This window comes from Oryza sativa, chromosome 2 (assembly GCF_034140825.1).
Source record: "Oryza sativa Japonica Group chromosome 2, ASM3414082v1".
NCBI lineage: Eukaryota > Viridiplantae > Streptophyta > Magnoliopsida > Poales > Poaceae > Oryza > Oryza sativa.
The window spans coordinates 3150520-3170407 of NC_089036.1; the positions used below are offsets into that span (position 1 = coordinate 3150520).

Consider the following 19888-nt stretch of genomic DNA (forward strand, 5'->3'; position numbering starts at 1 on the left):
TACTCTATCCATCCCAAAAAAAAATTCAATCCTAATTACGAGTCTGGACATATGCGTGTCTGCATGTCAAGGTACGTAGCTAGAATTTTTTTTAGACAAAGTGGTACATATGATAAAGGTTGGAGAAGAGCAGTAAACAGGGACACCACATCGTCGTCAATGGCGTCTGCGGCGATGAGCAGGTAACTACTAACTAGCTTGCTGCAGAGGTCAATCAATCAATCAATCGGCAAGATTCACAGAATTCCATTGCTTTCATGCTGTGCAAGAAGATCATGGCGATGAATTAGATGATTAATTAACTTATGGCTTGCAGCAACAAGAAGGAGCTGGAAGCCCTCCCAATCGTCGACGCCGGCGAGGTTCGTGAGCTCATGAGCTCCGGCCACCATTACCTCGATGTCAGGTAGTACACTCTATCTACAATCTCTATGGTATTAGAATGTTCTAGAAGCTTCCATGCTCCCCTTTCTGTTTAGCTACCATTCTTCACCTGCTGCCTTGCTGCTGATTTGATTAATGATCATTCCTAACTGTCACTTGATTTGCCTTTTTCTTGTGTTCCTGGCTGCGATTAATTGCCGGTGAATTGGTTCATGGAATCTTCAGGCTTGGGAAGGATTTTGACAAGGCGCATGCTGACGGTGCTCGCAACATTTCCTACTACCTCTCAGTGACTCCCAGTGGTCAGTTCAGTTCATCATTCTTGCCTTGCTCCACTGAAGAATTCAAAATTTTGTGATTTCCATTTCTTTCATATGAGTTTTCCACTGTTTATTTTCTAAACCTTTTGAAGCTTTTTGTTGCTGATGGTTCTACTACTTGTGTTCATCTCAAGGGAAGGAGAAGAACCCACACTTTGTAGATGAAGTGGCTTCACTCTTCGGCAAGGATGAGCACCTGATTGTGGTAAGCTCACCATCACATATAGCACTGTATTACTGACAATTAACCATAGTCATGTTTTTTTCAGCTACTTCACCGGATTATTGTCACGGATTATTTGCTCCATGCCTTTAAAAATATGTTTTCTCAAAAAAAAATTCTACTGTGTTGCTTAGATTGCTTGTTCAAAGCTATTTGTTAAGTTTATTATGAGAATATTTAGTTTATATCTATAATCATTTAGGTAATCCACTGTAATAATACGGTCAATAATCTGTTTTAAACTAGACCTGTCAAGGTCGAAAAGCTGAAGCTATTGATGTAGCTAATATACTCCCTCCGTTTCAAAATGTTTGACACCGTTGACTTTTTAGTACGTGTTTGACCATTCGTCTTATTCAAAAAATTTAAGTAATTATTTATTCTTTTCATTTCATTTGATTCATTGTTAAATATACTTTCATGTACACATATAGTTTTGCATATTTCACAATTTTTTTTAATAAGACGAACGGTCAAACATGTGCTAAAAAGTCAATGGTATCAAACATTTTGAAACGGAGGGAGTATATAATAATATAAAACCGCAAATTTGACATTGGAATATCTGCAATTTCTACCATGGTTTGGGCACAGGCTTGCAACACAGGTGTGCGATCCAGGCTCGCGACTAAGGACCTTTTGGACGCGGTAATTAAAGCCTGTCCATTCTCGATTTAAGCACAATATGCATATGGTTTTGAGTAATTGGGGGTCATTAGTTTAATCCGTCTTTTGGATGTGAAGGGATTCAAGAATGTGAGGAACCTGAAAGGTGGTTACCAATCATTTCTCCGAAGTGAAAGCCAGCAACCTGCAGCTCATCAACAGTAATTATCAGCTGCAGTTCCCCTGCTCGGTGCTCGCTATCCGGGAGATGGAAAATCGTTTTCTTCTTATGCATAATTTCAATGGTCGTGAAGACGAATAAATCAGGATCAGTTGAATCCAAGCTTTGCAGTGTGTACGGTTTAGCAAGAAAATCTCATAATGTCATCAATCAATAAACCTTCAGAAAATCTTTAAGAAGTGTTGCCATCAGTGAGGCTAATGCCATGTCAACTGCTTCTGTTGTACTCATCTGCCGCTATATTATATTCAGTAACTTGACCTTAATTTTATTCCATTTTACAATACCTTTTTCTGATTAAGCTGACCATTTCTTTTCTCTTGTGTACTACACTCTTGTTCCTTGTCCATATCACATACAATTTAAGAGTACTTAGCATTACAAGTAATTAAATTACAGAATAACCTTTTCTGATACAAACTCAGTGACGGGAATTAACGATAACCAAACAAAATGCGTACTACTCTATTTGGTATAAGAAGATCGCAGAAATGTCTGGCAGAGCTGTGTGACCACATCATTTTTGGGGCTTCGTAGCCTGACATATGGAACAAAATTAGTGCATGTCAGATTAGCTCCTTACTTTCCGACATGGATATGTTGTCAATTGGTTCCTCTGGCCCAGCTGAAAACAAACTATGCTTCCTCTCAAATGAATTAGATTCAGTTGAGGCCAAACAGAGGTCTTTACACAAACGATAGACTTGTGCTGATTGCAAAGCTGTTTCATAGCACCTCCTTTTCTAGTTTCAACACAGCCATAAATGCCTCTTGAGGAACATCAACCCTTCCTATTGCTTTCATTCTCTTCTTTCCCTCAGCCTGTTGGGAAATGTCAAATGGTCATATCATCTTATCTCTAATTGGCGATAGTGAATAAAGCTACTAGCTTTGGCTAAGCACCCCAAAAGAAAAAAAAAACTTATTTGAATCTGAGATGGTTGTGGAGAAGGCTTACCTGTTTCTTCAGCAATTTCTTTTTCCTCGATATATCACCCCCTGAAAGTAAAAGAAAATAATGTCCAACATAAACTTATGGAAATTCACAATGTGAAAATGCAGCGATCCTTTTTTTTTTCCTATAGATACATATTTGAAACAACTAGTCATGAACAGAATAAGACAACAGAGATTATTCCAATGGATTTATGATGATCTCAAAGTGCAAGTCTTAGTGTTGTTTACCATAGCATTTTGACAAGACATCCTTCCTGATGGCTGATAGTGCTTCACTTGCAATGACCTTTGCACCTATACATGCCTGTCAAAGTCCTAGTTAGAATATCATTCCTAATTAAGAGATAATTAAGCAGTTTTGTCTCCTCATGAATAGATGGCTACTTCTGTTTTCCAACAAGTTATAAACCTTTTTTTTGGTGCAGAACAATGATTTGGTTGAAATAAGAATACAAGATCAAGGCAGCAGTGGTACCAGTGGCTTCTTTAATTTTGTTTTAGTTAAAAATGCAACATCAGTTCAACAACAAAAATGGATCCACTTTCTTTCTTAATATAAACATCTTATAGGGTAGACTTAATCACAAATTACAACCAGCAATATTTCCCTGCCTCAGTTTGCAGTGCAATTGTATAGACAAGAAATCAGGTAGAAGCAAAGCGATAAATCTCACTTGAATAGGTACTCTAAACATTTGCCGAGGTATAAGCTCTTTTAGCTTTTGAGTTAGCGCCCTCCCGACAGAGTATGCCTATGACAAAAAAATAGAAAATCAGATTGGCCTGAGCAATTATTGCATGATAACCAGTTAAATATAAGCCATTGCTTCTCAAAGTCAAGTTGGCGGGAGAAAATATTCAAAGATACAGTTAATCACACAAGAAGAATCACGGAATGAATTGTAAGCATGAATATATTGACTGCAGATTTCTTAACAGAGCATATGGATACATCGAAGTATAAAAGAAATAAATCAAGGGACTTAATCCTAAACTAAAGCAATACATCCTTAACAACAAATACAATGTATATGAAAATCCAATCATATTTCATGTTCCTACTATCTCTTGTGGTTTCATATAAGTTTGATGGCATTGGTGGTGTCTCTGAATATCACAGGTTGTCTCACGTAGTCACGGTATAGAGCTACATTTTTCAAGGATGTGATAGAGAATAGACCCAAGGCAAGACCGTAAGAGTAATAGCTTCCAAATTTCAAGCAAGTGTTTAACAGAAAGTGAGTTTGCATACACCCAACTTTTCTTATACACAAATATGTATGATCATGAATATAATAGCACTGGCTAGTAAGCAACTTGAGTTTAGTACCTTATCTCTATGAACAATTGTTGACAGTGCCTCCACAGGATCACCATTGATCTGTATATCCAGCTTTACTAGGTTACTTTCCCTGTACCTGCAAATTAGGCAAATATAATATGTCAGTTGATTTTACAGAAGAAACTATTAAGCACTGGCAATCGGGTAAAACAAAAGGCAGGTAACTAGCTATGGGTTAAGTGGTAAAGTAATAAATTTTAGTAGTCACCAAGTGTTACTCATATGCATCCCAGGTGCCAGGACATTCTAAGATCAAAAGAACTTAGTATCTTATTAATATCACCCATCTTAGACACAAGTTAATGTTGTTTGGAAAGCAACCACCTCTATTCATGCTTCTTCAAATATTTAAAATGATCGTTAAAATGAGATATGCCTTTTTACATAACCAACTGTTACATCATGACATTATGACCATTACAGTGTCCTGGACTTGATGACTAGAGAGATATTAAATTAAGAGAACAAGGGTGCAAGTACCCGATAAGTGAATATTCCATGCTAGCATATCCTTTACTTCGAGATTTCAGTTGATCGAAAAAATCACCAACCATCTGCAAAAATGGGTACAAATAAGTATCTACAGAGAATCCACCAGTACTATGCAGCAAGTCAAGTATATGCTCTGGAAGATATGTACTTCTTGATGTTTAAGAATATACGCTAGCATGAACCAAAGAGTTGAGATTACACAAAATTGAGAACAAAAGAACAGCATTAGAGACATCAATAAATGAAATATGCTTACCCTAAAGGCCTGTTTGCATTATGATGAAGGTATTAGTGACTGGTGCATATTTTATACTCCCTCTGTCCCAGTTTATAGCGCGTGCAAATATTTTTGCTAAGACCAAGGTGCGAGCGTGGAGAGAAGTTTGTTACTGTTGCAACCCTAATTAAGTGCATTAATTTTATCGCTTCGTTTGGACGTGGAAGAAACTTGAGGGCCCAGGCCATCTGCATGCGTCTGCACGCTCTATGCGCAGGCTATGCTGAAACTACATCATGCATCATTAACAGGGCTAATCTCAGGAGAAATGGAACCGGTTTAAAGTTGCGCCTTATGTTGTGGGACACCAGTGAAAATATTGTGCGCCCTCTAAACTGGGACGGAGGGAGTAATCTGTACAACGTAGAAACCCTTCAAACGTCTAAACAATCATGTCCTCTCTATCTGAAACTCCTGTTTGCATAATGCTTTATGTATGTTGGAGGAGTTAAGGTATGTTTTCCCCTTTTATTTGCTAGATGAAAATAGTTACAATGAGGTGCAACATGCATGGTAATGATTTTATATAGAAAAAGGAATTACCTCTGCTAGCGGTAGCTCATAAACAACTGATGCCCTATTTTCTGTGATGAAGTTCATTTCCTTGAATTCACCTCTTCTCTCTTGACCCAGTTCCATTATTGGGCCAATATACTCTTTTGGTGTAAGCATGTCAATCTAAATAAAAAAAAAATGCAGAGATCAAAGAAGAGAATCAGATACATGCAGAATTCAACACTCCCAATCTTAAAGATGACTGTAATGGACGGTGAAAGCCTGTATACAGAAGAAACAACCTTGACATATGGCTCTTCGATGGATCTCCGTTTACCAGGTTCTGGAAGCAAGGATGGATTCGAACATTCAACCTATATTACAGCAATAAGTAAGCATGTCAGTACATTAACATTCCAATGCCAAATAAACAACACTGACATGTCCACTAGTCAAACTGAACAAGTAATTGCTTGATTAACTCTATTGTAAGGAAGTCTAGTCTAGCAAAGTCGAGCAAGTTGGTGCAAACATATGCACCCTGCAATGATTTAATTACTACATATATGCAAGTAACAATTGTTAATGGCTTCCTTAACTCACTTTCTCTAATGAAGTGCTCAACAACTATTTCCTTGAAGTGGGAGAAATGGTAAGATGAAATTATGACACATTGTTCAGTGTTAATCTTGTTGACATGCTCAACACAACTGTAGATGATTCTTCAAAAAAAGAATACATTGATAAAGGACATATAGCATAGTTAAACCTTGCAGGCCCTAGCAATTACTAATCCTAACAGCAGGAGATAGAGAAGTTCTTCAGGGTCATAAAGAACTTACAGTTTCGCCATCGGCTAGGTTGACATGGTAAACTACACTGGGTGCAGTAATTATTAAGTTCAAGTTATACTCTCTCTCGAGCCTTTCCTGAACAAAGAGAACATTATGTTGTCGAAATTTCAAGTCACCATAGCTGTAATATGAGATGGACTAGTGAGAGTGAAGTAGATTATAAGAACCTGCACAATCTCCATATGAAGAAGACCGAGAAATCCACATCTGAAGCCAAAACCCATGGCACTTGAAGATTCTGGTTCAAACTGCATTGAAAACCTTGTTACTGCCTTTAGAAAAGCAAAGATGAGAAATGCAATGCACAATGCTAATTAGTCACCAATCAACATTGGCAATTTGGCATCTGCCATACCCCCTAGCTTTGTGAAATGACTTGACAGATTTGCTTGCATTTCCCTCTACATATGATCCAAACATTCACTCGCCTAACTCTAAATGAGAAGAAATGCATCAACTTTTCTTTCTAACTGAACTAATGTATTCATTCTTTCCACAATCAACTTTTACTGCATATTTCAATTTTATAAAAATGAGATAAAAAATATAGAGTTTCTTCATCAAAATCATATTGCCTTTATTTTGCCTGCATTCAATATGGAGTATCATGTTCCTCTATGAAGTTTCTACAGATGCATTGTGATGCAGGGACAAAGGTAAGTAAGAAGATGCTTCAACTTCATATACTGGAAATGCAAACAAACCAAAACAGCTTGAAATATGCATTTGTGCTAATCTGGTGATCTTGTCTCAAGATATATAGGGCAGGAATCCCACCTTTAAAGCAGCATCATTTAGTTGAAGCTTTTCCAATGCTTCACGTAACTCCTCAAACCTAACAGACAACCATATTTAATATGTGATCCATGTGCAGAAAAAATAATGGAAAAAATTTCAAGGGAAAGTATAGTACTGATCCGCATCTATAGGAAACAAGCCACAAAAAACCATTGGGGTAGCTTGGGAATATCCTGGTAAAGCACATTCTGCTCTTTTTGAAGAATGAGTAATTGTATCACCAACCCTGGCATCTGCAACTGATCTTATGGACGCAGAAAGATAACCGACCTGAAAAGGAATGGTCAATGATCAAACCACAAAGAATTCTTTTTTGCAAATATTGCATTACTAACAACATTAGCTTAATGGTGTATCAATAGCATATTCAGGAAGCCAGATCAAAATCTGGCATATACATAGTAGGTACCGATGTTTATATACTGAGGAAAATGGGGATCTACTTCACAAAAAAAATAAAGTGGAATGAAGATATAGTCAAACATAAGATTTATGGTTGATGTAAGATATGGTAACACAAAAGTTACCTCGCCAGCGTAAAGTTCACTAACTTGCATCTGATTGGGAGATAATACTCCAATTTCATCTGCAACATATTCCTGTTTATTTAAAAAAAAACTCAGCATGGTGTCTCTACATAGATAAGGATGATGAAGATGATGGGTGTAGCATTTGATTTTTAGAAGAGTTAATTATAAAAGAGTAAATGATATTATACAGAGAAAAACCTAATAGAAGTGTAGGGGGAAAAAATAATGCTCCTGTGCAGTTGTGTATAACAACAGAAATCAGATGGAATGTTGCAAAAGTTGTACGTTTACAGTTTAATAGAGCTATTTTTTCCCAAAAACTATTTTATCATAGCAAAACACTCTAGTTTGCTTCAGAGATTTCAGGCTTTATTTAGTTACCTTTCCGCTAGCCATAAAACATATTTTGTCCCCTTTCTTTATACTGCCATCAACAACTCGAAAATATACAATTACACCTCTGTATGGATCATAATAACTGAAACCCATAGACAAACAAGAATAAGGATTCAGGTATATGCACAAAAAAAAAATTGAAGACCATTGTAGTATCATTGTCTGCATTTTGTAATTTTAGCACCTGAAACATCCATTGAGGACTGAGGAGATTCTAAATAGTCTAAGTTCTTAAAAGATACCTGTCAAATATAAGAGCCCTGAGAGGACTTATTGCAGTATTCTGTGGTGGGGGTATCTTAGTCACAATGGCATCTAGTATCTCAGTTATGCCTATGCCCTCCTATAAACAAACAAAAACAAAGATGTTAATATATGTTTATAAAGTGGGGGATAGAACTTTCTGTGCATAACGCATGTGTAAGTAACTCTGAAGGCTGAACAGAGATAAAGTAGCAAAAAAACAACCTTTGCTGAGCAACGAATTGCATTACTGCAGTCCATTCCAATTATCTGAGGATAATAGAAAAAAGACAAGCATGATTTTAGCAATAAGAACCAATGTGGCATAACATTGAATGGAAAATTCAGGAACTGTTGTCAGCACAATCCAGTATAAGAAAGGTTTAATACTTTCAGAATACCTCTTCAATCTCCTGCGCAACACGATCAGGTTCGGCACCAGGAAGATCTATTTTGTTTAGTACCTAAACTAGAACAAGTCATCTGTCAAATAGAAAGAATTGAAAATCTGTAGCAGAATGTCACGTAACAGTTAAAGATTTAAATGTTTTCATCTATAGCAAAATGAAACATGAAACAGATGCTCCACTATGTTGCAGCTTACAAGCTAGTTTGCAGTATTGTCCAGTTGAAAAGGGCAATATTCACCTCAAGCAGTATACATTAGTTATCATCCTTACTCAGTTTACATCCAGTTAAAAATAAGGCAAACATGCAACGTTCACATAAAAGTTAACTCGAACATGAAAACCTTAGGCAAAACCAAATATGTACGAATTTGTTAGCAGTGAAAAGAAAATATTTGTAAAAGTTAGAAGGTAAGGAACCTGTTAGTGTGCCTATAACGTAACAATTCAAACTCACCGGTATGATTTCAAGGTCATTTTCCAGTGCAAGATACACATTCGCTAATGTCTGGGCTTCAACACCCTGCATCATCATTACATATCTCTCAACATGTCAGAAAGATTAACTCGAATATGGTGAAAACATTTAGGTAGCTTCTATAGGCAAATGTTTTCAAATACATAGCTATTGAAACTTACAGGAGGGTAATATATATTGCACCTGAGAAGCATCAACGACCAGAAGTGCACCCTCGCAAGCAGCAAGAGAACGGGAAACCTAGTAAGCAGTCAGACATTTAACATGATGTTTCAATCAAACTCCAAATATTGAGAACATGCTGATAATAACAGAGTATCATCCAAGACACTCTGAAAGGCCTTAGAAGAAATTTCAATAAGGTGAGACCTTAATGCAATATGTTGGTCTTACTTTAAAAAATATCTTTGTTGTTTTGGCAACAGCATATTATGTAAGAGATCAAAATGGAAGTAGTAATGCTATACCTCATATGAGAAATCAACATGGCCTGGTGTATCAATCAAATTCAGGCAGTAGGGCTCATCGTTCATGATGTAGCGCATCCGAGCTGCCTAAAAGAACAAATGATTATATCGACGGTACAAAATCAATAAGATATGGAACACCTAATATCAAGAGCATGCTAGGAAACTTCAGTCCAGATGAAAATTAAATTACAATAACGATGTAAGCTGACAAGTTGTGACAACATCCAGTGAAAAAACTGTTAGTTGACTTGGTGCGAAAGCGCTGCCCTCTTCTTGACTAGTGTTGATGCTCATTCTTAGTTCTAATACTAGTAAACCTCGGAGCAACTGGCCAAAATTTAAGGAAACAGGAAAAATATCGTATGGTAGCTAATTTCAAGTCATTTCTCTCTAGTATCTACATTTATATCAAGTAATTACTTCTTTACCCAATGTAAGAGAAGGAACAATGAGTTCACATAATTCGGCCAAATATATTTTTTCCACCAACCTGCAATTTGATGGTGATCCCTCTCTCCCTTTCCAGGTCCATGTTATCCAGGAATTGCTGTTTCATCTCCCTTTTCTGCACCGTCCCCGTGAGCTCAAGCAGTTTATCCGCCAGCGTCGATTTCCCATGGTCGATATGCGCAATAATGCTGAAGTTCCTGATGTTCGAAACGGGAACCTAGTAGAGCAGAACACCGACGAATCGAGATCAATCACAACAGCAACGCACTTGAAACGAATATCGGAATCGCAAACTCTACCCTGAATTTCGTGTTCGTCACTCGAGCAAGCCCAAAGGCGCGCCTAGACCTAAGTGATACTAACAAGCGAGGCGCGCGATGGGGCGACTACCTTCTGGAGGCGGTCCTGGCCGGCGTCGGTGGTGGACGCCGGCGAGGAGGCGGGGGCGGCGGGGCAGACGACGCGGCCGCGGGGGGCCGCGGAGAGGGCGCGCGGGCGGGGCGGGGCGGAGGGGAGAGGAGCGGCAGGCCTACGGCGCCCCGGCGCGTGCGGCGACGTCCGCGGCGCCGGCACGGCGAGGCGGGAGGCGGTGGCGGTGGCCATGGGAGGAGGAGGAGCGCGCGAGCTTCTCCGCCGCAAGGTTGCCGCGCCCGCGCTATCCACACACGAGGACGAGACGAGACGAGTCGCATGGACTCGTGGGTTTGTGTAGCCGTTGCGTTGCGGGCCTTGCGGCTCTCTCCTTGATGGGCTGGGCTGATTTTGGGAGAAAGCCCATAAAGTAAATGGGCCGCACGTAATTCGCAAGGAAATAAGTCCATGTCAGGTCTCTTAATTATTATGAGTCGAATTTGACTCACGTCCTCAACAACAAAACAAGTGTCCCTCAATTATCAATGTGCCACGTCAAAAAGACTAAACCATCGGGGGGACTCGATTTGCACTGATTTTGATGATTAAGGGATGCTTTGTACTTGGTTTTTGGATCGAGGGGGTACAAATAAAAGGGTTAATTTGATCCATATAATTGCAAATGTGCCTATTCAGATAAATACTATTACAGTTCATATATACGTAGCCGTGCCATTCAAATTTTATAAAATTAAAACCATGCCATTACCATCACGTTTTTCATATTCTTCCTAAACTGCGCATGGGATCTATCTGTCAGATGACTCAATTCATCTTCTTCCTTTGACCCTCCCTTATCTTCTTCCATTTAACCTTTAGATGAGCACATTATCGAGCTCTGTTCCTTTATTGAAACGGAAAGTTGTGTGACTTTGTTGGCTTCTTGTGATTTAGCAGAGGAATATCAAGTATCCAACCATCCCAACTAGTACTTCTACCATCTCAGAAATAATCAGTCTAGAAATGGATGCAACATTATGTCAGGATCCCGGGTAGGCCACACACGGGCTGGTCAGCCCATCGCCATGAGGCCCAAGCAAACGGAAGGGAGCAGCATACAAGCAGCAGCGTCGGCAACACCAGGGGGCATCAAAAGATCATTTGGACTTGGCGGAGCTGAAGCTCCCGGTGGCAGCGACGACTTGGGCGGCCGATGGGCACCCTCGTCGATCTCTCTCCCTACCTCTCCTCCGATCTCTAGCCTTCCCCCCTCAGTTTTAGAAGTTTCTAGCACTTGTATTCCATAGCTTCTTCTTCTCTTGTCCCCAAAACAGTTGTTGCTTCTATGGTGGATGCTTGTTGTTGAGTTGGAAGTAGTGGGTTCCTAACAATCTGGTATCAGAGCTGTCGATTCGTGGGATTTCTAGCATGGAGTTGATGGGAGAGTACTGCAGCAACGCCCCATGCAAGTGGTTGTTGGATTTGGGCAAGGGTGGTGCTCATGACACCAACGCCCACAACCTGTTCGATGGAATGCCTAGCCAATCTGAGATGTCCAAGGAAGATCAGAGGACATCTAAGCCTGTCCCCATCAATTCTACCATGAACAAAGAGGAGAAATGGCTGGACAAATCTCTAGATCGGATATTGGAGAAGTTTGAACAAATGGAGGCCAAGCGCATGCAAGAGGAGTAGATCAATCGGATATTTCAAAAGTTGGAAGATATAGAGGTTCGTAGGAGCAAGGCTTCCGAGGAAATAATTGCAGCCATCAGGGCAACCACTGCTGTTCTCAAGGCTACATCACCTACAGCACCCATGGCACCACCTACTCCAGTGCCTACCAAGTGTTTGACAGAATGCCCCAACAACAGCTTCACTTGGGCAACAGCGAGTTCAAGTCACATTGGTGAGGATACTGCTCCAACAGCTACCTGGGAACTAGGAGACAATAAGGACAAGGGCCACGCCCCCTACATCGTCACCAAGGACTCACCCGAGGTCACGCCCACCATGTGTTCGACGAAATGCTCCGGTCCTACCATCGAGCCCGATCTCACTGTGGCTGTAGTGGTTACGTCCGCCACCACTGCCGCGGCCTCTATGGAGTTGGTAGCCGCTGGGAACGCAATCGGTGCCACTGACATCAACAATCTTGACCACCCCAAGGTGACGCATGCTAAGTGTTCGATGTTTGGCTCCGGCGTCAAACGGGGCACTGAACAAGTTGTGCTTGCGTTCCCGCTTATGGCTAGCCCTATGGAGTTCATGACATCATTGGTAGAACCATCTCCACCCACAGGGCTAAAGCTTGGTGATGCCATCTGCGTGGGAGATTAGGTGCCTATGAAGTGTTCGATGAAATGTACTGAGAGTGACAATAAGCCACTGATGGAACACCCCAAGAGAAACCCATGGCCACCTGCCTGGTCAGGATGGAAGAAGTGATATATGACCTGGACTACAATCAATCATCATGGGATGAGATTCTATTTCGTCCCACCCTGGCCTCCACCAAGTCTAGTAAGTTCTTTGGCATGGGTGCATTTTTGTGTTGGAGCTCTTATACTTCAAAGGGTGGTTTTATCAAATGAAATGGTTGAGTTGGAGCCCTGGCCTCCACCACATGAAGCAAGTTTCAGAATTTTGCCTTTCCAAACTAGTAGCAGGAAATGTTGCAATTATGTCACTGCTTTGAGTATAATTGCATGGGATGAGAAGAGGACAAGGAGTAGTAGAATTATTGACAGTAGTTTTGAGGAAGGGATACAGGAATGTTGGAATCCATATCTAGCCTTGCCAATCCCTAGCTATTTCAGGACCAGATTGCAATGGATGCCACCTTGGCTGCCATTAGTTGGTTTGCTAGAAGCTAGAGTAGGAAAGGGTTGCACTACTAATTTTGCTGCAAGTATAATTCCTTGGAATGAGCAAAAGAAAATGATGACTATTGAAACTTCCACTTGCTTTGAGCAGAAAATGCACCAGTTTTGGGCTTTGATTTTCCAGGTCAGTTTGACATCACTTGCTAGCAAGGAAAGCAATCTAGTTATTTCTGATCCTGAATCATTATCTGTTTGGTTATCATATGTTGATCTCTGGGGATGTTGCTCAACTACTACCCAACTATAGTGGAGAAATGGAATATGAGAATAATTTGCATGGTGATATCAGAATCTGAATCATGTTTGGAATCAAATTACATTGGTTTGAATGTTGAAAGAGATTTGCTATATGTGATTGCTGAAGAAAAAGGTTGCAAAAGGATGAAAGGAATGGAAGCAGACACTAATTCAATTCATGATGAGAAGTATACTTTTGGGTTAGTTCCTACAATGGTGTTGATCAAGCGAGGTTGTCACTGTTTGCAGCATATCAAATTGTTGAAAATCAATGTTGGCAAGCAATTCGTAACAGTGCTATTGTCATGCATCACCCAGGAGTACTTTACATGGAGTAAGCAGTTATTCAAGCTAAAGCTACTTGCTCTATTCTTCTTCAATGATGGTTCATTGTCTAACACCAAATATTTGGAGCAACCATGGGATCCGGGAGGTGTATTCCATCGGCTTGGGGACAAGCCGAATTTCAAGAAGGGATTGTCAGGATCCCGAGTAGGCCGCACACGGGCTGGTCAGCCCATCGCCATGAGGCCCAAGCAAACGGAAGGGAGCAGCATACGAGCGGCAGCGTCGGCAACACCAGGGGGCATCGAAAGATCATTTGGACTTGGCGGAGCTGAAGCTCCCGGCAGCGGCAGGGACTTGGGTGGCCGGTGGGCACCCTCGTCGATCTCTCTCCCCTACCTCTCCTCCGATCTCCAGCCTTCCCCCCTCGGTTCTAGAAGTTTCCAGCACTTGTATTTCATAGCTTCTTCTTCTCTTGTCCCCAAAACAGTTGTTGCTTCTATGGTGGATGCTTGTTGTTGAGTTGGAAGTAGTGGGTTCCTAACACATTACCTTGCTAGATTCATTGTACTAGGTAGTGTCCCATCCACTTTTAGGTTGATTTTTTCTGGAACGGAGCGAGTATCCCTGAAGAGCAATGCAGCACAAGTCATCTCTCGGATTGCCTTTAGTGTATTCTTTGGAGTTGGAATGTTGTATTTCGGCCATTTAATAATTGTGTATCTTTGTGTGAGATGATAATGCATATATGTGTGCGCGCGCGCGCGTATAGTTCAGCAGAGTAGCTGATCTGACTCGAGCTTATTAGTGCAAGCATATAAATTTATAGATCAAGCTTAATAAGTGCATAGAGTGCATTAATACACATCGTGAAAAATGTAGATCCTTAGTTAAATGCCATCTCCATCCTGATTAAATTTTGAGTGGATCGCAGTTTAGACGGTATTTTATTACCAAACTTCACTTTGTATCACTTATAGCCATTTGGGGTTGATAGTTTTAATGTTATTTTATCCATTTACATCTAGCTTTTCATCATTCAGTTAAGGTGTGGCCTATGCTCCGGGAAGTCCGTTGGCATGCAAGAGTCAAGAAGATTCACCGCAAAATTAAGTTGTGCGGAGAGAAAATGGTTGGATAAAAGTTGGTCCAATGTGAAATGTTATTAACACAAGTATTTATTAAATGTAAAATGTTATTAACACAAGTTGGTAGGAGTATCATTTAAAAGTTGGTCCAATGCGAAAGTTTATGAGCACAAGTTTTTACCGATGTTTCTTGTAAATCACCTTTTATATAGCCTTTTCACTTTAGACTAGGTAACTAATAATTTTTGTAATTTGGACCATCCAATTCTTTCATATGCCCACATATTCTTATTGCCAAATGTTGACCAAACGATTTAGTTGGATGGGGATTAATAGAATAGTTTGGTGGTCCGAAGCAACAATGATAAAAAATATATATCATAAATGAGAAAAGTCAGGTTAGAAAGCTAGTACAAAGGTACAAATTTCGGTAACAAAAGCATCATATATTCACCAGGCGACTAAAAATTTCATAAATGTCAACTGGCTTTTAATAGTTAAGATTGCTTTACGATTCGTGCAGACCTTCTCTCCTCGCTCCCTTCTGCCACCGACAATCCTTCCAAGTTTGAGGGCCCCAATCGCCCTATCTCTGCCACTACGATCCTCACCTGGAATCTAACCCGGTGCGTCGCCACTATATTGTGCACAAATCGACGATAGATAGATTCGACTAGTTCCTCCTGAAAACAAACTATTATCGAAGTTGGATAATAAAAGATAACCCAAACATTAATTCAGTTTTCAATACATAACCAATTTACCCAATCAGTAACGGTTTGAGACATTTAGTACACGAATCGGGCATATCAGATAGATTCAATTTCTAGTTATTCCTGTCAACAGACGAATTGCGAAGCTGGAAAATAAAAGATAACCCAAACAATAATTCAAATTTTAATACCCAACCAATTTACCCCAACCAGTTGGTACCATCTGAGATTTTTGGCATGTGTTTGGTTTGGGAAATGCTCATCTACCCGTTTAGCATGAGGGATATGATGGTCATAATTTCCAGGGGATGGCTCACATATCAATGATTAAAAAAAAGTGGATTGAATTGGTCCTCTAATTTTTGATATATCAGTCCAACCCAGATATTAAGGGAGTATTTCCTTTTAGGGATAATCCCACTTCACGTCTTCACCTATTCCCCAACCAAGCACAATGAAAAATGATTTTGACTCAACCCGACCTATTAAAGGGGTGTTTAGATCCATGGGTGTAAAGTTTTGACGTGTTACATCGGATATACGGATACATATTTGAAGCATTAAACGTAGACTAATAACAAAACAAAAACAAATTACAGATTCCGCCTGTAAACTGCGAGACGAATTTATTAAGCCTAATTAATCTATCATTAGCAAATGTTGACTGTAGCACCACATTATCAAAAAATGGAGCAATTAGGGTTAAAAAATTCATCTCGTAATTTACACGTAATCTATATAATTAGTTAATTTTTCATTTATATTTAATACTCCATACATGTCTCTAAACATTTGATGTTACGGGTGAAAAATTTTTGTATGTGTATCTAAACAGGCCCCAACAAGCAGTCCTTATCATCAGCAGCCTAGCAGCAAGAACATCCCCGTGGGTCCCACATGCAGTGACACATGCTGCCATCGAACCCTTGCACCATTTCCTCCTATAAAGCCACCCACCACATCCCATGTCCCCGCAAAGCGAACACTGCCTTCGCCGGCGAACGTCCAATCATCCAAGCCACCCTCGCCGCCGCCGCCGCCCTCGTTTTCCGGCCATGGCGGTGACAAAGCTCAACCCATCAGCGGCGCCGTTCCACTGCTCCCGCCGCCACCTGTTCTTCGCGCCGCCGCCTCCTCCTCCTCCTCCCATGCCGGCGTACCAGTACCACGCCACGGGCGCGTGCGCCGCGGCGGCGCCGCCACCTTTCCCCTTCTTCGCCACCTACTCCTGCGCCTCGCTCCCGTTCCACGGTCACCTCTACCCACCGTGCGGGTACCAGGCGCAGATGGGGCCTGCGCCGCCGGGCGCGGCGTTCGCCAAGGGCGTCCTCGCCGCGGCGCCGCCGCCGCCGCACGGCCGCCCTCCGCACAAGCTCATGGTGTGCAAGGGCGCCCCCACGGTCACCGACGTGAAGCTGCGCGCGCAGGCGCGGGCGGCGGCGCGTGTGGGCGTTGCCGCCGCCGTGCGGGGGTGGCGACCGGCGCCGGCCACCGCGGGGCCTCCCCGGATGCTGGTGGCCGCCGCGCCATGCGGGATGCTGCACCCGGCCGCCGTGGCGAGGCGGCGGGGCATGAGCAAGGTGTACAAGCCCCGGAAGCCGCAGCGCGCCGGGAGGGAGCGGTCGCCGTCGCCGTCGCCGGTGTTCACGACGAGGCCGATGTCGCCGACGCCGCCGATGCAGAAGCTGAAGCCGGCGCACACCACCGTCATGGTGCGCAACATCCCCAACAAGCTCACGTAAGTGAAACCGCCATGCCCTCGCCACGCCACGCCACGCAATGGCGCCATGCCATGCATGCACCACGTGCACGCCGCCGCCATCTCTAGCGCACCTCCATTAATGTCTCGTTTTGTGGCGCGCGCGCGCGCGCGTGCAGGCGCTCGGACATGGTGCGGCTGCTCGACGACCACTGCGCCCGCGAGAACAGGCGGCGCGGCCGCGGCGGCGAGCCGCGCGCGGAGTACGATCTCGTCTACGTCCGGATGGATTTCGGGTGAGCAAACGAAATCTCTCTCGTAGCTTCTTTCAAAATGAAAATGTCTCAAAAATATTCCATTACTCCGTTCTTGCAAAAAAAAAAAAAGAAAACTGCGATCTTTCGTGCAAAAAAGAAGAAACTAGTGCGGTAGTTTTTGAAAGAACAGGAGTAGAGGAAAGAAGTTTCTTTTGTCTCCATTGTACATTTTGTAATAGTACGAAAAAAATATCATGGTCAGAACCAGTTGTCCTTCTTCAACAGTGAAAAAGCAAAAGAAGCAACAAGACAAAACCCCAAAAAAGAAAGAAAAGCTGGTGACACAGCACCAAATTAAATCTCAGCAAAAAAACCAGCTAATAAATCCATTTCCACAACTAGCAAATGTACATTGTACTACTACTCCTATACTACACTCAATTCGTTTTACTAATTCTGAGCTGTCATTAGACACATGATCTAAAGCTGGTTGCGTTTGGGCTTTTTGTGTTGGCGTTTGTTGCAGGATGTGCAACAAGGAGAGGAGCAGCAACATGGGCTACGCGTTCGTCAACTTCACGACGGCGGAGGCGGCCCGCGGGCTGCAGCGCGCGCTCCACGGCTGCCGCTGGAAGCGCTCCGCCTTCGACTCCGGCAAGATCATCGACATCCGCGCCGCGCGTATCCAGGTACGCAATCTCAATCCGACGCGACGCGACGAGACACCCAGATGCAATCATTCGTATCGCGACCACACAAGATCGTACTACTGAAAATATACTGATATGATGTGATATGGTGTTCGATCGTTTGTTGCTGATGAGTTGTGCTTTTGGTTTTGGTTTTGCATTTGCAGGGGAAGGACGCGCTGGTGAGGCACTTTGGGCGGACGACATACTACGAGTGCGACACCGACGAGTACCTCCCGGCCGTGTTCTCGCCGCCGCGTGACGGGTCCACCGCCGGCGCCGGCGCGCCGTCGCCGCCGGCGGTCAAGACCGTCGGCATCCGTGTGCCCCCTCGGCCGATCACGCTGCTCACCCACCGCGGCAACGTCAACTGATCGATCGAAGAAACGATCGTGCTCGTGTCGATCGATCAAGTTCGTGTGTCTACCGTCTCGATCTGAGTCAAACCAAGCAATGCAACAGCAGGTAGCTAGGTCAGGTGACTAGTGACAGTAGTAGTAGCTTCGTTTTTTTCGTTTAGCTCGTTCGTTCGTTTTTCTCTTCTTGTCTCGTGCCGGTTTAGTGGTAGAGTGGCACGGTCAAATCCGAAGTCTAGGCATGCCTTCCCTTTCCCATTCGGTGCAATGCAATGCACCGGCAGCAGCGAGGACGGGAAGGCTGGGAGACTTTGGACAATAGCGTAGTACTACCATGTACTGTGTGCTCTTCTTTGCTCTCTCTCTCTCTCTCTCTCTCTGGTCTGTACTACACTCTGTAGCATGTGTAACGTGGTGGTAGCAATGTAGCATGTCTCGATTCATGTTTCTTTGTCTGATGATGAGAGAGTGAGTTGCTTGGGTTTGTTGCTGCAGCTTCATCTCTGCCTCTTTTTTCTTTTCTCTGCGCATCTGTGTTGCAATGCAATGGGCAGTTTGGCACGTAGTGGTACTGCATGTGTTTTGCCCCCACATCTGGTGCTTCCAGGGCTGGCTTTGCCGGGCTTTCCCCTGCCTGCTGGTCCTGTGTGGTGCAACTAGAAGCAGCCCAGCTTGTGATACACAGCTTGGTCGACGTGTACAACGTGCCAGGAAAGCAGAAGAATCTCTGCCTTGCCTGCACCTGTTGGCTTCTACTACTACTACAATTCGGGGCCGCCATTAAAGGGGTGCGCAAGAACTGCACGGTCAAACAGTTTCCTCTTCCATGAAACCAAAGCCCCCTCTCGAGAAAAAACTTGGTCACTCTCACAGTCTCACTCACTCGGCATGCATGCGTTTTGCAGTTGCAGCTCGATTCATCTGCTTCTGCACATCGATCTCGATCTCGTGTAGCAGCAGCATCGGCATGTTTGTCCGCTTGCTTGCTATCCGAGTCGCCCGTTTCTCTCGATCGCCGTTTCCTCCTCCCCCCCTCTCCATATCGCACAGAGTCACACGGATCGTAGTATAGGTCACAAGCGAGCAGAGATGCATATGACTCTCTCTTCTTCTTCTTCTTTTTCTCTTCCTTTCTCTCGCTGTTTGTGTTGCACCAACAAGTGAAAAGCAGCGGCTGCATGCGATTTTTCCAGGACGGGGTTTGCAGGAGGAGGCAGGGAGGGAGGCAGCCTTTGTGGCCGCAGAGTTTCCCGAATGCGGTTGATCCCGGGGACGCTTTGCCGACCCCGTCCTTTGGCCGGGTTGGTGAAAATGTCCCTCCCTCCTGCTACGCCGTAGCCAGCGGCAAAAGGCTAGTAGTAGTAC

General features: G+C 43.0%; 3 protein-coding genes across 3 annotated transcripts; 2 read left to right on the top strand and 1 right to left on the bottom strand.

The window, feature by feature from the left end:
- Nucleotides 1-140: 140 nt before the first annotated feature.
- LOC4328360 (thiosulfate sulfurtransferase 16, chloroplastic) lies at nt 141-2082 on the top strand. The gene is made up of 6 exons (NM_001424304.1): nt 141-182; nt 317-406; nt 610-686; nt 839-909; nt 1522-1575; nt 1672-2082. Exons 1-6 carry the CDS (start codon nt 160-162, stop codon nt 1756-1758), a joined length of 402 nt encoding a protein of 133 aa, NP_001411233.1. The 5' UTR covers nt 141-159; the 3' UTR covers nt 1759-2082.
- LOC9269689 (translation factor GUF1 homolog, chloroplastic-like) lies at nt 1991-10641 on the bottom strand. The gene is made up of 22 exons (XM_015772066.3): nt 10354-10641; nt 10004-10180; nt 9511-9597; nt 9227-9283; nt 9023-9088; nt 8560-8622; nt 8384-8428; nt 8158-8258; nt 7901-7997; nt 7517-7588; nt 7105-7259; nt 6969-7026; nt 6359-6439; nt 6180-6266; nt 5640-5711; nt 5386-5520; nt 4554-4627; nt 4062-4149; nt 3406-3483; nt 2960-3035; nt 2733-2773; nt 1991-2596 (listed from the first exon to the last, which is right to left on the bottom strand). The coding sequence occupies exons 1-22, from the start codon at nt 10564-10566 to the stop codon at nt 2501-2503; spliced, it is 2019 nt and encodes a 672-aa protein (XP_015627552.1). The 5' UTR covers nt 10567-10641; the 3' UTR covers nt 1991-2500.
- Nucleotides 10642-16411: 5770 nt separating this feature from the next.
- Nucleotides 16412-18972, top strand: LOC107275958 (protein MEI2-like 7). The gene is made up of 4 exons (XM_015769591.3): nt 16412-17260; nt 17401-17517; nt 18005-18167; nt 18335-18972. Exons 1-4 carry the CDS (start codon nt 16488-16490, stop codon nt 18539-18541), a joined length of 1260 nt encoding a protein of 419 aa, XP_015625077.2. The 5' UTR covers nt 16412-16487; the 3' UTR covers nt 18542-18972.
- The last annotated feature ends 916 nt before the right edge of the window (nt 18973-19888 follow it).

Bases quoted from the DNA above. Each gene is read 5' to 3' on its own strand.
- LOC4328360 (NM_001424304.1), top strand. From the start codon at position 160: ATGGCGTCTGCGGCGATGAGCAG. The intron at 183-316 runs GTAACTACTAAC...TATGGCTTGCAG, and splicing joins GCGTCTGCGGCGATGAGCAG to CAACAAGAAGGAGCTGGAAG. The intron at 910-1,521 runs GTAAGCTCACCA...GTTTGGGCACAG, and splicing joins AGGATGAGCACCTGATTGTG to GCTTGCAACACAGGTGTGCG.
- LOC9269689 (XM_015772066.3), bottom strand. From the start codon at position 10,566: ATGGCCACCGCCACCGCCTCCCGCCTCGCCGTGCCGGCGCCGCGGACG. The intron at 9,598-10,003 runs GTTGGTGGAAAA...TTGTTCTTTTAG, and splicing joins GGATCACCATCAAATTGCAG to GCAGCTCGGATGCGCTACAT. The intron at 6,267-6,358 runs GTTCTTATAATC...CTCTTTGTTCAG, and splicing joins TTCATATGGAGATTGTGCAG to GAAAGGCTCGAGAGAGAGTA.
- LOC107275958 (XM_015769591.3), top strand. From the start codon at position 16,488: ATGTCCCCGCAAAGCGAACACTGCCTTCGCCGGCGAACGTCCAATCAT. The intron at 17,261-17,400 runs GTAAGTGAAACC...GCGCGCGTGCAG, and splicing joins AACATCCCCAACAAGCTCAC to GCGCTCGGACATGGTGCGGC. The intron at 17,518-18,004 runs GTGAGCAAACGA...CGTTTGTTGCAG, and splicing joins TACGTCCGGATGGATTTCGG to GATGTGCAACAAGGAGAGGA.